This window comes from Pimephales promelas, chromosome 6 (genome assembly GCF_988280905.1).
Source record: "Pimephales promelas chromosome 6, fPimPro1.hap1.1, whole genome shotgun sequence".
NCBI classification, from domain to species: domain Eukaryota; kingdom Metazoa; phylum Chordata; class Actinopteri; order Cypriniformes; family Leuciscidae; genus Pimephales; species Pimephales promelas.
The window spans coordinates 42,077,381-42,092,332 of NC_142774.1; the positions used below are offsets into that span (position 1 = coordinate 42,077,381).

The 14,952-nt window shown below is 38.9% G+C and overlaps 4 protein-coding genes across 5 annotated transcripts; 2 read left to right on the top strand and 2 right to left on the bottom strand.

Moving 5' to 3' along the window:
- Positions 1 to 24: 24 nt before the first annotated feature.
- mrpl16 (mitochondrial ribosomal protein L16) lies at positions 25 to 3,688 on the bottom strand. Its single transcript, XM_039695176.2, has 5 exons — positions 3,403 to 3,688; positions 2,916 to 2,987; positions 2,628 to 2,776; positions 1,671 to 1,964; positions 25 to 514 (listed from the first exon to the last, which is right to left on the bottom strand). Exons 1-5 carry the CDS (start codon positions 3,458 to 3,460, stop codon positions 323 to 325), a joined length of 765 nt encoding a protein of 254 aa, XP_039551110.2. The 5' UTR covers positions 3,461 to 3,688; the 3' UTR covers positions 25 to 322.
- A 1,477-nt stretch (positions 3,689 to 5,165) lies between these two features.
- On the top strand, positions 5,166 to 7,295 carry LOC120495569 (cotranscriptional regulator ARB2A homolog). 2 transcript variants are annotated; one of them, XM_039695199.2, is made up of 2 exons: positions 5,166 to 5,323; positions 6,324 to 7,295. In XM_039695199.2, the coding sequence occupies exon 2, from the start codon at positions 6,334 to 6,336 to the stop codon at positions 7,243 to 7,245; it is 912 nt and encodes a 303-aa protein (XP_039551133.2). In that variant the 5' UTR covers positions 5,166 to 5,323; positions 6,324 to 6,333; the 3' UTR covers positions 7,246 to 7,295. The 2 variants fall into 2 exon arrangements, with proteins under 2 accessions (XP_039551133.2, XP_088988718.1); XM_089132592.1 differs by having other exon boundaries at positions 5,198 to 5,309.
- Positions 7,296 to 9,356: 2,061 nt separating this feature from the next.
- txnl4b (thioredoxin-like 4B) lies at positions 9,357 to 11,444 on the bottom strand. Its single transcript, XM_039646968.2, has 3 exons — positions 11,121 to 11,444; positions 10,538 to 10,689; positions 9,357 to 9,653 (listed from the first exon to the last, which is right to left on the bottom strand). Exons 1-3 carry the CDS (start codon positions 11,250 to 11,252, stop codon positions 9,488 to 9,490), a joined length of 450 nt encoding a protein of 149 aa, XP_039502902.2. The 5' UTR covers positions 11,253 to 11,444; the 3' UTR covers positions 9,357 to 9,487.
- Positions 11,445 to 11,555: 111 nt separating this feature from the next.
- Positions 11,556 to 14,069, top strand: trmt10c (tRNA methyltransferase 10C, mitochondrial RNase P subunit). Its single transcript, XM_039646965.2, has 2 exons — positions 11,556 to 11,676; positions 12,805 to 14,069. Exons 1-2 carry the CDS (start codon positions 11,674 to 11,676, stop codon positions 13,996 to 13,998), a joined length of 1,197 nt encoding a protein of 398 aa, XP_039502899.2. The 5' UTR covers positions 11,556 to 11,673; the 3' UTR covers positions 13,999 to 14,069.
- Positions 14,070 to 14,952: the final 883 nt, after the last annotated feature.

The following is a 14,952-nucleotide window of genomic DNA, read 5'->3' on the forward strand; positions in this document are numbered from 1 at the left end:
CTCAAATACAAAACAACCCAAACGGCAAAGAAACCACATTTATTTGACTTACATAGTATTTAACATTCACACAGCACATATTTCCTCACAAACAAAATCATGTGTGAGAAAAGAGAACATGAAGTAAAAAGGTGATGAGTCTGTGTGTGTGTGTGTGTGTGCGTTTTATCCCACAGAGCAGGTGTGATGATAAGTGAATAACAGAACACTCATAAACAGTGATATTGATCTGAATATTATCACACACACACACACACACACATCCTGCTGGCGTGTGTGTTCATCAGTTCTGCAGTGTTATCTCTGAACACACACACACACACTACACGCGTGCGGGGTAAAAAAACTTCCCAGCGTAGCGGCCGTGATGGCGCATGTCGAACGGACTCAGGACTTTCCGAAGGCCCAGCATGTTTGCCCTCGCGACCCGCTCGAAGCTCCAGGGGTTCTGGTTATTGCTCTCGCGTTCGGCCTGATCCTGGTACAGCGCCGCCAGACTCTCTCTGCTCACCACCTGCAACACACACACACACACACACACGTTCAACTGGGCTCTTCTACTAAACTCGTTTCTCAAATCTGATCCAAACAGACAAACTTTATAATGAAGTGAATGTACTATATTTTAATTCCATAATATTTATTTTTGTAATATTTTGCGTTTTAAGAGGATTTTATGGTAGTAAATGGTATTTATCTCTAAATTATGCACCATTTATTTCTCTGTTTGCATCATTTAGCAGACGCTTTTATACAAAGCAATTTCTGTTGCATTCTTCAGTTCTTGGTTTCCTATAATTATTATATATAAATATCATAAAACACTATTTATACTGCTGCTTAAAATCAAGTTGAAAAATAAAGCAAATAAAAAAAATTAGTTCCATATTTATTCTTCAATATTTTGTGTTTTGAGGGGATTTCATGGTAGTAAACAATATTCCCCTCTTATTTATGCACCATTTATTTCTATATTAAATTCAAACATCGTAAAAAAATTATACAGTTTTTCCCCCCAATTAATGCAGTATTTCAGTTTTTTTTAAACAGCAAATCTTTTTTTAAATTAATGTACTATCATTTAGTCCCATAATATTTATAATTTGGTACTAAACAATATTTACCTCTAACTCATGCATCATTTATTTATATATAAAATAATAAAAATCTCATAAAAAACATTTAAGTTCAGATTCTTCCTGAAATGTCGTTTTTGCCGTTATGATTACAGTCAATTGTGTTAGAAAAAAAAAGCATTTTGTCAGCAATAATTTGTTTCAAAATTTAACAAAAACGTTTGTTTTTATTAAGTGCACTAAATAAACACACAGCATGTTCTACAAATAATGTTATGCAACACTTTCCTCATTCACATTATTGCCACATTTATTTGCAGAAACAGCCGGTTATGAAAAGCATAATTACTCGCTTTCATCACAGACACTTTTGTCAAAGATCAGATTCGTCTTGTTTGACATGTTTTCGCAGGTATGATTGCAGTCAATGTGAAAAGCGTTTATAACCAGTAAATTTAAGCCTTTTTAAAGCGGTTCAGTGCTCTGAATAAACACACAGCGTGATGTTACGCAACCCTTTCCTCATTCACGATATTGCCAAATCCATATGCAGAAACAGCTGCTTATGAAAAGCATAAGAGGAAGTGGGCAAACCTTTGCTGGGAAGGGAAGCTTCTTGGCCACTTCTGTGAGCACCGGCTCGACTTCGGGCAGCTCCACGCGACCTCCGACCTCTAGGACCAGCCGGCCACACTTCACCGGGGTCACGTAGTGGTCGATGGCGCCCTTGCCGCCGCCCATGCGCTGACCCAGGCCCTTCCGCGTGATGGGCTTGAACGGGGCCCGGAAGCGCCACAGGGCGAAGGTCGTGCTGGGGTCCATGCGCCGGTTAATGGTGAGACGCATCATCTCCATGTGACCCCAGTGCAAGTACCCGCCGCCCAGAGCCTACACACACAGATCATAAACACAACAGACACAGAGTATTACATGTGCACACTAATCTTATGATTATTGAAGACCTTGCAGCACATATTCTAAAGTTGAAAAAAAAAAGTGCTTTGAAAAGTGGTCGACATATAAATAACGTAAAGACATCATAACAGTAATTGTTACAGGAATGGTTAGGCTCATTTTAATGTTAATTAAATTTCAGTACAAGGTGAAACTCGAAAAATTAGAATGTTGTGCAAACGTTATAATTTTGATGGTTATGGCTCATATTCAAAATCTCAGAGAATTAGAATATTACATGAAATTAATAAAAAATAAGATTTTAAATCCAGAAATGTCAGCCCTCTGAAACTATGTGTGTATAGTTATATATGCTAAATATAGCAGTTTCACCTTTTAAGTTGGATTACTGAAATGCATGAAGTGTTATTCTAATTTCACCTGCATTTATAGGCATGTATGCGTGTATGTTCATTGATATTTAAGAATATGCACTGATGTGTATTGATAAGTATACAGCTGTGAACGCCATGTAGCATTTATTTGATATGTATATATGCATAATTAATTTCTCCCTTCCGTTAATATTGTTTTTTTTTAATTGCATTGCCAATCTATTTAATTAACATAATAAATAAATAAATAATAAACCCGGACCACGATGCCGTACTGTCCCCTGGTGAAGGTGTTGGAGCTCTGGGCCGGCCCCTGGATGTCCCGCAGCTTCTTCATCTCCTTCTTGGCTTGTTTCAAACTCGGGACCTTGTCCAGGAACTTGAGTTTCGGCTTCTCCGGTAGAACCACGTCTGCGGAGGAGAAAAACTATAAATCAAAATATATAAATCAAAGCGTGAGTCATCACATTAAAGTGCTGCTCTATGGCTTGTTGAAATGCCCTTAACCAACGAGTGTAAAGGAGTAACTGGTGAAGCACTGGTGCGTTACCGCTGTAATCTGGAGGAACTGGGTAAGACCTCAGTCCCGCTGACACCACCTTCATGCTGCTCTGCAGGACATCTGCAGGAAAAGAGTCAGCAACTAGTTAACACAAGTTCACCAACTAGTTAAACAGGTTCAGCAACTAGTTAACAGGTTTAGCAACTAGTCAACACAAGTTCAAGTTCAGGTTCAGTGGGTAAACTATCATCCTCCACATTTGACAAGTGGTTATTATAACCAAATAAACCAGGGTGCGAGTTAAGTATATATACAATCAGTATATATTAATATTATTGATAATGATACATAATCAGTAATGCTGCAGGATGCAGATTATTGCAAACTAGTAAAATGGTATTAAGAGTAAGAATACCATGTAACTTACATGTTCAAAAAACATGGTTTCGCCATACTATATGTCGTTAGTGATAGTAAATAAAGGAAATAATTTATAAAAGATTAATACATGGGAGATCATTTGTCTTAACGTTACCTGGCTGGCTTGATGTCCGGGCAAAGCCCAAAAATACACTCTTTAGTGCAGAGAACATGACCGATTATACACAACACAAACGTGTAAAAATCTTCATTTCTTCTCAATTCTAAAATTCACACAAGAGTCTCATGGATCCGCAAGGTCGCTGCCATGTTTGATCAACATCCGGTGTGTGTCGGTGAAAGTCAGCCGGTGGAAACAGTCGCGCACAAGTTCCACATGTTTACAGTTAACCCGAGATTTATTCCAGATGGTTGTAGTTTGAAAGTAAATAATTAAATAAATAAAAGTTTAAAAACGTGTAAAGTGCTATAAAATCAGGACATACTACAACCTCTCCATTTTATAAATACAACAGTATGCATGCTTGCTTTATGCGTGCGATTTCCCAATGTTCTACAACTTTTGTCAAAATGTGAACATACATTTTAAATCCACTCTTTAAAAATCATCCTATAAAAAGAGACATTTTACACAAACATGCCACATTTAGTCTCTGAGATCAGGGGCGAAAATTTCATCGAAATGTTGGGGGGGACGATAAACATAACAATTGTCAAGAGCAAATTTTGAAGGGGACACCAATAATACAGGCAAAAACATACAGAGGAAAGCCTTACTACTATTATTAGTGTAGCATGGAGACCATTTCATTATAATTCTTAAAATTTTCTTTCTGGTTTAAGCCAGTGGCGAATCTGTTTACATACTCTCCTCACGCAGCGCAGCGATTTCATTTCATTCATTGACTCATTATTTAACTATATTAAATGATATAAACCAACTAAATCACAGTGAAAGGGTTACAATATAAATGCACAGCGCACCCGGACTTTCTCATCAGTGTATGGCCAGCAATATTGTAATGTTTAATGACATGAAGATAATGTCTGTTCTAAGTTATTATTGTACTGTACAATTAAATATAATCGTTGCTGAGTTTGCATTCTGAAAACTTTACCTCAGAGCATCCGTTTACTGAATGAATTGAGAATCTCACCTGAAAAATCCAATAACACCAGCAATTGCATTCAAGCAGCTGATTTCTGTAAATAAATGCAAAACTAAATGCATATTGCAGCATAGGGCGAAGTCAGGATCCGTCAGCACCGATTTGAGACAAAAAATAATTTAAATTGTATATAAAACTATGTAAATGGCGCTCTGTGGCGCAGCAGGGTTTTGAACACGGTCCTGACTGAGCCGTTGCTGGGCGCCGCGGACAGATGCCGAACGGCGCCGCCGGTGTGTGTACACTCATAGAGAATAATGTGTTCGAATTTTAAAGACGTGGCGCTGCGCGACGCTTCTCGTCCGGTGTGCGACCCCTTTACTGGAGTTCCACAACTACTCAAAAACTCTGTTTTTCTCTCCGGCCACCGGAATGTGTGTGTCTAAGGGGACGGAGGCGTCTGAGGTAAAAGGGACGGAGGCAGTGGACCAATGCACTGTGAGGCAAGGGAGGGGGGTCTCAAAATGTTTAGAACGCTTTTTTCGATATTGCCCCGTTTGCATTTGTGTTATTTTATTTCTTAATTATTTTAAGAATATGTCATTACATTATTTACAATACACATATTTTAATGTTTTTTTTGCGGGGGACAACCCTCAGATAGGGGGGGTCCTGACCCCCCCGACCCCCCCGCGATTTCCGCCTATGTCTGAGATGATAACTGGACGCCTCTTAATTGCGTAATTTAACGTAATAATCTAATTTTTAACGGTTCCATTTTGCATATTGTTACAAATGCTATTTTTAAGTATTTAGCAGGTTGATGCAGTAAATAAAGCCACGCCCTCATGTCAATCAGCGACACCTGTCATGTGATCACTGATTAATAACACAGCGGGAACAGAAAATCAGGAATAACTTTCTCTACTCCTCGGAATACAGATTTAACTCGGTAATCATTCTCAGGTAAATCTATAAAACAAATGCTTTAATTTGCAGATTATATAGCATATTTCAAACAGAAACACTCATCTCAGTAAGAGTCTCTTCTGCTCATTTATATGATCAAAAATACAGTAAAAATAGTGACATATTACAGTGCAAAACAACAGTTTTCTGTGAATATATTATAGTGTAATTTATTCCTGTGATCAAAGCTGAGTTTATCATCATTACTCCAGTCTTCAGTGTCACGACCCTTCACAAATCACTCTAATATGAGGATCTGATGCTCAATTATTATTAAAATATATAAAAATGAATATATAGTACCGGTCAAAAGTTTGGAAAATATTACTATTTTTAATGTTTTTGAAAAAAGTCTGTTATGCTCGTCAAACCTGCATTTATTTGATAAAAATACAATATATTCCAATGTAAATCAGCAGATTTCTGTGTGAATATATGTTCAATTATAATTTATATCCTGTGATCAAAGCTAAATTTTCATCATCGTCTTCACAATGTCACATGATCCATTAATTGCATATTCATATTTCAGATTCCAAACAGTAAAATCAGCTTTTTTCTATGTGATTATATAGTCAAGTGCAAGTTAGGGCCGTCAAACGATTAATCGCGATTAATCACATCCAAAATAAAAGTTTGTGTTTACATAATATATGTGGGTGCACTGTGTATAATTATTTTGCATATATATGTTTATATAAATACACATGTATATTTAAGAAAAAAAATATTATTTATATATAAAATATCTATATTTATATATAATATAAATTATATATAAATCTACATACAGAATATACATGAAAATATTTCTTAAATATATACAAGCATGTGTGTGTATTTATATATATACAAAATAATTATACCCAGTGCAACCACATATTATGTAAACACAAACTTTTATTTTGGATGTGATTAATCGCGATTAATCGGCCCTGGTGTAAGTTATTCCTTTTTATAATCTATTTGCATAATATTTTGCATAATTATGTCTCAGGTCCCACACGATGTCGGAGTGCTCTGAGGCGTCTCGAAATCCCATTCAATCCGATTTCCCGTATTGGTTTTCGGAGGACGGCGTCCTGCGGCACCGAGAGACCCGCGAGCCCTACCGGTTCCCCTTCAGACTCCACGACGCCCGCGACACGGAGCGAGCGCACCGCAGCCTGTGTCTCTACATCACCCAACACGTGCACCACCTCCTGGAAACCCAGTTTCAGCTCGTTAAAGTGTTCCTGGAGGACAGTTTCGTGTTCATGAGCGCAGGAGCGCTGGAGAACCCCGGGAGCCTCCTGGTTCTGATCCAGGATTTGGGAACGGTGCGGAGCGGCGTGTGGAGTTGGAAACTCTCGGCACACGATGGCCTCGAACGAGGATCTCAGATCCCGTATGTACGCTGGGCTTTGCTCGAGTCCTGCGCCGTTCTCCTGATGAATCCCAATGAGGGGTTGCAGACTCACGAGCAACACGTTCGGATGGTTTGGGAACGCATGCTTTCCCGAAGTTCTCCCGAACATGTTTTTATAGTCGCGCACGGATACGGAGGCCTGGCGTTCGTGGATCTTCTATGCCGTCAGATCGACGATGTTCAGCGGAAAGTGAAAGCCGTGGCTTTCTTGGACTCGTCCCACAGCTTCTGGCACCAGCCGCTGGGAAGCGCCGGCCGCGATTGGCTGAAATCCCACTCCCGATCCTGGATTCCCAGCAGGAAGCCTCTGAATCGCTCCGTGGGGTCCCTGAAGGCCGGCTGCACGCAGATCTCCGCCGGGACTCAGTGTCACGACTCGACGCCCGTCGTTTGCATGGAGTCCGTGTTTCGCTTCTTCTCCAAGATGATCAAACCTAAAGCCCCTCCGACTCCCTTCGGGATCATGACCAGAAGCAGGAGCCGAGCCGTCGAGCAGAACAACAACGTCTAGATGATCACATCCATAATAAAGTCTTTGCATCAGAATGAGCATTTCTAAATGATTTACAGGTGCACATCATTATTATTGTGTTATTCCTCTTGCGGAATCTCTTCTATTATTATATTTATCATTACAGTCCTTCCTAACATAGACTGAACACTGATGTTATTACATAATATTTAGAATATGTTCATATTTTTTCATCACAGTCACATGTGAAGTGATGTCATCGTCAGCTCAGTTCAGTTCTCGTATAATGCAGATTAATAATATTGCTGAATATTAAATATTAAATGTCCTAAACTAAGCAAGACAAAGGGCGAAAAAGTCAACAGAAAACACACGTTATGAAATATTGCAGTGTTTTTTTCTAAATGATTCACATCATTATTGTGTTAAATTGATGTGTAATCTTGAATCAGCATCTCTTCTCTTCTCTGATGACGAGGGCGGGGCTTTAACCTGTCACTCACATGAGATCAGCCAATAGCAAACCACAACCATCCAATCAATTCCCCACAGACACAATCAAGCCCCGCCCACATGTGTTCTTGTTCCAGAAGCGTTTCTATCAGGAGAGAGACCAGTGTATGCTGGTTTAGTCAACACTAAATCAACAATTGATGTTCCTTCTCTTATTATAAATGATTCATCAGTGACACCACAGAAAAACATGTTTAAACGACGTGCAATAACTTGCTTCACCTCACCACATACTGGATAATGATAAAAACATTTAGTTCAAATGTCTAGTTAGTCATTTTTTTATGAAAGTAAAAATGGGTTGAAAATTATGGAAGCTTGTTTCTGCTACAGAATAAAACATTTTAAATGATTTGCAATGTTTTATCTCACAATTCAGACTCTTTTCTCTCAATTGTGAGTCCAATTCTAAGGAAAAATCACTCAAAGATACTTTTTTTTTCTCAGAATTGCATGTTTATATTTCACAATTCTGACTTTATATCATGCAATTGTAAAATTATGTTTTCTAATTTCATGTTAAAAAAGTCAGAACTGCAGGATATAAACATGCAATTCCGAGATAAAAAGTTGCAATAACCCTTTTTATTTTTTATTCTGTGGCAGAAAGAAGCTTCCATAGAAAATAGTGTTTTATGTTGCCTTATAAATATCGGTAACACTTTACAATCTCATTTAGTAACATTAGTTAATGCATACGAACAGCATTAATTAAAGGTACACCATGTAACTTTTAAGCAGTTTAACAAAACTGGGAAGTGGAAGTTAAAGGGATAGTTCACTTTGAAATTAATTTCTGATATGTTTTATCTTACCTCAAGGGCATCCAAGATGTAGGTGTCTTTGTTTCCACAGTATTTTCAATTTTGATATTTTTAGGTCAAACCGTTCGTGTCTGTCAGTCATATAATGGAGGTCTATGGTCACCACCTCAAAGAGCATGCACAGAGAAGTCCAAATTAAACACGATTTAATGACTCGTAAATGCAAGTATTGATGGCCTAAGACACGAAACGAGCGGTTTGTGTGAGAAAACGAACAGAATTTACATTGTTTTTACCTCGTGTAATCACAGCCACGTCCAACTGATCTGAATCACTTGTCCAATGTCCAACTGAACAGTGTCCAACGATCCGCCGGAAAATGATCTCTCGCGCGTGTACGTCACTCATTGTTTACACAGAGATTTGGGAAGTGTTGCCCTTCACTGTGAAGATCCAAACATATTTAGATATACAGGAAATCGCAATGGAAGACGATTTCGATATTTAGATCTTCAAAGTGAAAGGTAAAACTTCCGAAATCTCTGTGTAAACAATGGGTAACATATACACGCAAGAGATCACTTCCATGCATTCGGGTTCAAATAAATATGGCTGGGCGAAAAAATGCAAGTCTTCCTCTGTGTGGAAATCCTTAGACATTATTTTTGGACCAAAATGTATTTTCTAACTAACCCACTGACGTCACATGTCTTTATTTCCTTTCTGGACCAGGACAGTATACCGTACACACATACCGTACACACAGTATACTGACATGAGGGAGATCATTAATGACATCATTTGCATTTTTGGGTGAACGAACCCTTTAAATAGTGTCAAATCACCTTCGAATTGTCATGACGCGTCCACAGGTCAGTGTGAAATCAAGAAGCTTTATTTTAAAAATATACAAAAAATATACAAAAATGTCAGAGCACAGAATAAATACTCTAGATCGTCGTTTCCACGGGAACTGTACATGAAGCGCCGCGCTGGACTCGCCGCTAGATGTCGTGGTACAGCAGGTCATATTTGGGGACGTTCCGGGGGTCTATCGGGCTCCGGACGATCAGCTTGCCTCGCATGGCGCCTCGATAGATCACTTCGATCAGATCCATGAAGTCCTGTTTGCTTTTGAAGCTGCCCACGAACTTGGTGTGATCTGGAGATCTGAGTGGAGACATTAATAACTCGACTCGAGAAGCAAGGAGGACGCTGATAACTTCAGACGGTTTCACTCAAACACTTTGCTAACAGTTTAGCAAGGTGCTAACATATTTGAACACATCGTTAACATGATTTAACACGTTGAAGGCATGTTTCTAACATGAGTTAGCACATAACTAGCATGATTTGCTAACATGTAACAACATGATTTAACGTATTGCTTAAACGTTTTAATATACTGCTGACATGATTTAACATGTTTCAACGATTTAGTTTGTTGCTAACGCATACTGTTTTAGCACATTGCTAACATGTTTCTAGAATGATTTTACCTATGTTAACATGATTTAGTATTAGCATGTTTCTAGAATGATTTAGCACATTGCTAACACGTTTTGCATGTTACTAGTATGTTTCTAACATGATGAAACATTGCTAGCATGATTAACAAATAGTAAACGTTTTAACATGATTATGTTGCTAGCTTGGTTAAACATGTTTTAGCACATTGATATAATGTCTTTTGATCTAGCATGATTTAGTGTGTTGCTAACATGTTATGAACTTGTTTTATCACATTGTTAGCATTTTTAACATGCTGCTTGCATGATTTAATATGTTACTAGCATGTTTTTGGTATGTTTTAGCATGATTTGGTATGTTTCTAGCATGATATAGTATGATGCTAGCATGTTTCCCACATGTTTTAGCAGCTTTTCAATGAAAAGCTCTGCTCATCTTGTTGCCAAACTCACGTCTTTGGAAACATCAGTCTCAGCAGAACTTAAATGTAGTTTGTCAGCGTAACCTCTCAGTTTAAACCACATTTCCTGTTTGTGCAGAAGCACTTCCTGTTGTGAGATCTGATATTAGCGCGCGCTGCTCACCCGTAGTCCACCTTCATGTGCTGCCCGTTGAAGAAGAACACCGTCGAGGGGATGAAGCTGATGTCGAAGTATCTGGTGTAAAGCGGCGCCGTCTCCACGTCCACCAGATACACACTCGCCATGTTACTCAGATCATGAGCCGTCTTCGACAGCTGTCAATCAAACACAGCTGAGTTTACTGTTGCTGATCAAGAGGATTTACAAGACTCTTCCTTATTTAAAAATAAAACATGGGCGAATTAAAGTGCACACAAACTATATATGCTATATAGTAACTTATATATATATATATAGTATATATTTATATATAATATAGATATATATGTATACTATATATAAATGTTTTTGTGCAAATTAAGCATTTAAAAGCTGTTAAACATGCAAAAATACTAATATAAATAGGTGATTAACTATATAATAGTGCCATCAAATCGATTTATCACATATAATTTAATAGCTTGTAAATATAAGCGTGTGTGTGTGTGTGTGAGAGAGAGAGAGAGAGAGTAAGTGTGTGTGTGTGTGTGTGTGTGTGTATCATGTATCAAGTAACTGAACAGTAAAGCAAATTTCCCGAACTCACGATCTCGTCGAGCTGCAAACACACGGAGTCTTCATCCCTGCCGAAGCGAAGCACTAAAACCTTCTCGGCCACCGTCTTAATGGCGTCGTCGATCTCTTTTTTACACGACAGTTTGGGAAGGAAAAAGCTCATGACGCTTTAACTGAATTCACTAAGAATTACGAACCAAATTATCAGATTATAACCATAGATTATAACTCACTACGTGCAGTCTGTGTAGCGGATGTTTACTAGTGTGTGGTGTACCATTAAAAAACGAGCCGTGTAGAAACGCCGTCAATAGTTCCTACACTGTTTGCATATCTCAACATAAATGTGTTATTACTTTTAGTGATATTACTTATTTCACTATTCATGAATAAAATGCACGTTTGGGCATATAAGCATGTTTTAAACTATCTAATTATTACAGACGGCTAGTTTACTAAGTAAGCGAAAGCAGTTTTCCGCACGGTCATCTTTTACTGTTGCACCCCGACATGTACGTTAGCCGCGTGTGTCCTTTTGAGGGCTCGGGCAGTGACTTCTGAGTGAACATACAGAGCGACAGCTGATGGTATATAGATTTTACATTTGTGATGTATGTGTGTGAATGTTATTATAGATATTGAGAATACCGGGGCTAGTTGTCACAATATCGCCGGTTCTTCAATGTTTTTCCCTGAATTTAATTTCAAGCGAATTGTCTTGGGATGTTTGTGTGAATTCCACCCAAAAACAAAACTTTTGTGCAATGCGTGTGACATATTCGCTGTTTCCTTGTTGTTTGTTGTTGACATTTTGATGTTTGAAAGTTTCTGATAAGTCTTTATTATACATTTTTGCACCATCACGTGTGTGATAACACGCTTATTTAACGAACGTCCAGTTTAAATTATTTAAACGGTTTTTCTTGGTTATTCGAACGTTCAGGAAACACTGTATCATTCTTCAAACATGGGAATGTTACTTTTGAATGTTTTCTGAACGTTCTGAAACCAGTAGTAACATTTAAAAAATGAAAATTCACTCTTCTTTCGAGCCTTCCTGCTGTTTATATGAGTTTCATCTGAACACAATTAAAAATATCCTGGCTCTTCCCAGCTTTATAATGGGAGTGAATGGTGCCACTCAATATCCATATTTACATCTTTATAAATTTTAATCACTGGCTCCCGGTTACAGTCGTTCTGGCAGAAGAGTGACCTCTGACCCAACACGTGACCTCTGACCCGACGCATGTAGGAGTCGCATAAGCTCAAAAAAACGAAAGCTTCTCCCACTTTTCTTTTTAAAAATCCTCCTTTTAGACTATTAATTTGTGACCGGTGTTTTGTTTTGCTCGATCTTCCGTTCTTCCGTGCTCGTCATTACTCATCAAGCGTGGGGTCAGAGGTCATACTTCTGACTCTGAACTAGACTTGTGTACGGCCGTTACCGTAAGCCAGTGATTATAGTTTATAAAGTTATGAATATGGATGTGTTTCTCGGCTTCAGAAGGCCTGTATTAACCCCTGCAGGCGTATGGATTATTGTTATGATGATGATGATGAGCATTTTAGGCCTTCAAAATCTCCTCCTCCATTCAGTCCCATTATAAAGCTGGGAAGAGCCAGGATAATGTTCAATAACTCTGATTGTGTTCGGCTGAAAGAAGTAGGACCTTTATGTCACATTTCTTCAGTCTCAGTGTGTGTTTCCTCAGGTGTTCGACGTGATGTTCCTGCGCTCGTGTTCGCTAGCGGTGAGACGGATCTGCTCTCGCGCTCCGGTTCAGACGCTCCTCAGATCCGCCAGCACGTCTCAGACCACCGGGAGAGATGAAGAGGAGGAGAAGCTGGACCTGGACGTGTGGAAGGCCGTGATGAAGACTCAAGCTCTGCCTGAGAACCGGAGCGACCCGAGTCCGTCGCCGCTGGACTTCCACCGCGAGCTGGTGGAGATGTGGCACCAGGCCGGGAAGCTCGTTCCCAAGAGCATCACGGACGAGCAGCTCCAAGATCTCGCGGCGCTAACCACCAAATCCGCTAAGAAGAAGTTCCTCAAGTTCCTCGCCATCAAAGAAGCGCACAAGATCACGAAGAAAGAGAAGCGTGAGAACAAGCCGAGACCCGAGAGGAACACCGACGGAGAAGAGCGGGAACTGAGGAACACGTTTCTCATGAAGTTCTGGAGCGGCTCTATGGATCGGTTGCTGAACTGGCGCGTGGCGCAGGCTATGCGTTTCGGGCAGCCGCTAGTCTACGATATGAGCTACGAGCAGCACATGACGCGGCGCGAGTTGGAGAACGCCGTGTCTCAGCTGATGGAGACCGAAGGCTTCAACCGGCGATCTTCAGACCCGTTTCACTTGCACTTCTGCGGGCTGAAGCCGGGGGGCGCGTTTCACCGCGAGATCCTCAAGCGCTACGGCGCGGAAACATGGGAGCGGATGCTAATCACGGACACCGCGAGCCAGCCCGCGGACCTGTTTCCCCGCGAGGATCTGGTGTACCTCACCGCGGACTCGCACACCGTTCTCCGCAAGTTCGACCACAGGAAGGTTTACGTCGTCGGCGCCATCGTGGACCGATCCATCCAGTCCGGCGTTTCGCTAGCTAACGCTAAACGCCTCCAGCTGGCCACCGCGCGCCTCCCGCTGGACGAGCATCTGAACTGGGACTGTGGAGCCAAGAACCTGACCCTGGATCAGATGATACGCATATTGAGCACCGTGAAAGACACGGGGAGCTGGAAGGCGGCGCTGGAGTTCGTGCCCAAGCGGAAACACTGCGGATTTCATTCAATGAGGACTGGAAAGACTCAATCCGTTCGAAACGAATCCACGGCGCCGAAAAACAAAACCGACGGACACAAAAGAGGACGAGAGAGAAAGACGTGGTGGGACGAGGAAGGTTAATGCTGTAACGCGGTACCTTAATTGATGCTTATTTTGTGTCAATAAAATTATTTCAGATGCTTATTATTTCATACGGCTGATAAAACTGCTCATATTTCACACCACAAAAGACGATAGCAAATCGCATTCTGCATAAAGACAATAATTCACTCAAAAAAGACACAAATATATAAACAATAAAGCATGTTTTTCTGAGCTTTCAATTTTTTCTTTGTTGCATTTTGACAATTTTCAGGACAAAGAAATTATCTAATTTGTTCTTATGAATTCAGTTCTAATTATTAAGTTACTATTGTAATTCGACTAACTTCTTATTTTGAATCTAATTATTCAATTCTTATGAATGATTTTATTTGTAGTTAATTTTTATATTCTAATTTCTTCTTACAGATTAATGAATGTCTAATTACTCCTTATTCAAATTATTTATCTTATTAATTTGTTATGAATTAATTTCTAGTTATTACATTTATTATTTTATTCCAATTTCTAATTTTTAAATAAAATCATGAATTTCTTCTTATGGATTATGCATTTATTATTATTATTTCTCTTTTTTCTTATGAATTAACAAATGTCTAATTACTTCTTATTAATTTCTTATTAATTTTCTAATTATTTGTTATTGTAATATCTTATTTTTAAGATAATTATTAAAATCTTACAAATTAATGAATTTCTAATTATTATTTTGTATTCTAATTTCTTATTAATCTATTAATTTTTTATGAATTATGAATTATTCAATTCTTTCTAATTTCTTATGGATTGCTTAATTTCGAAATTCCTTTAATCGCATTTTCCAATTAGTTTCTTGTTCTAATTTATCTAATTATTAAATTATTGCAAATTAATGAATTTCTTATTAATTGAATTATTAATTATTTGTGAAAGAATCACTCACCAATTAAATTAAATAAACAGAAAACAGTCTCATAATGCAGTGATGAAAAT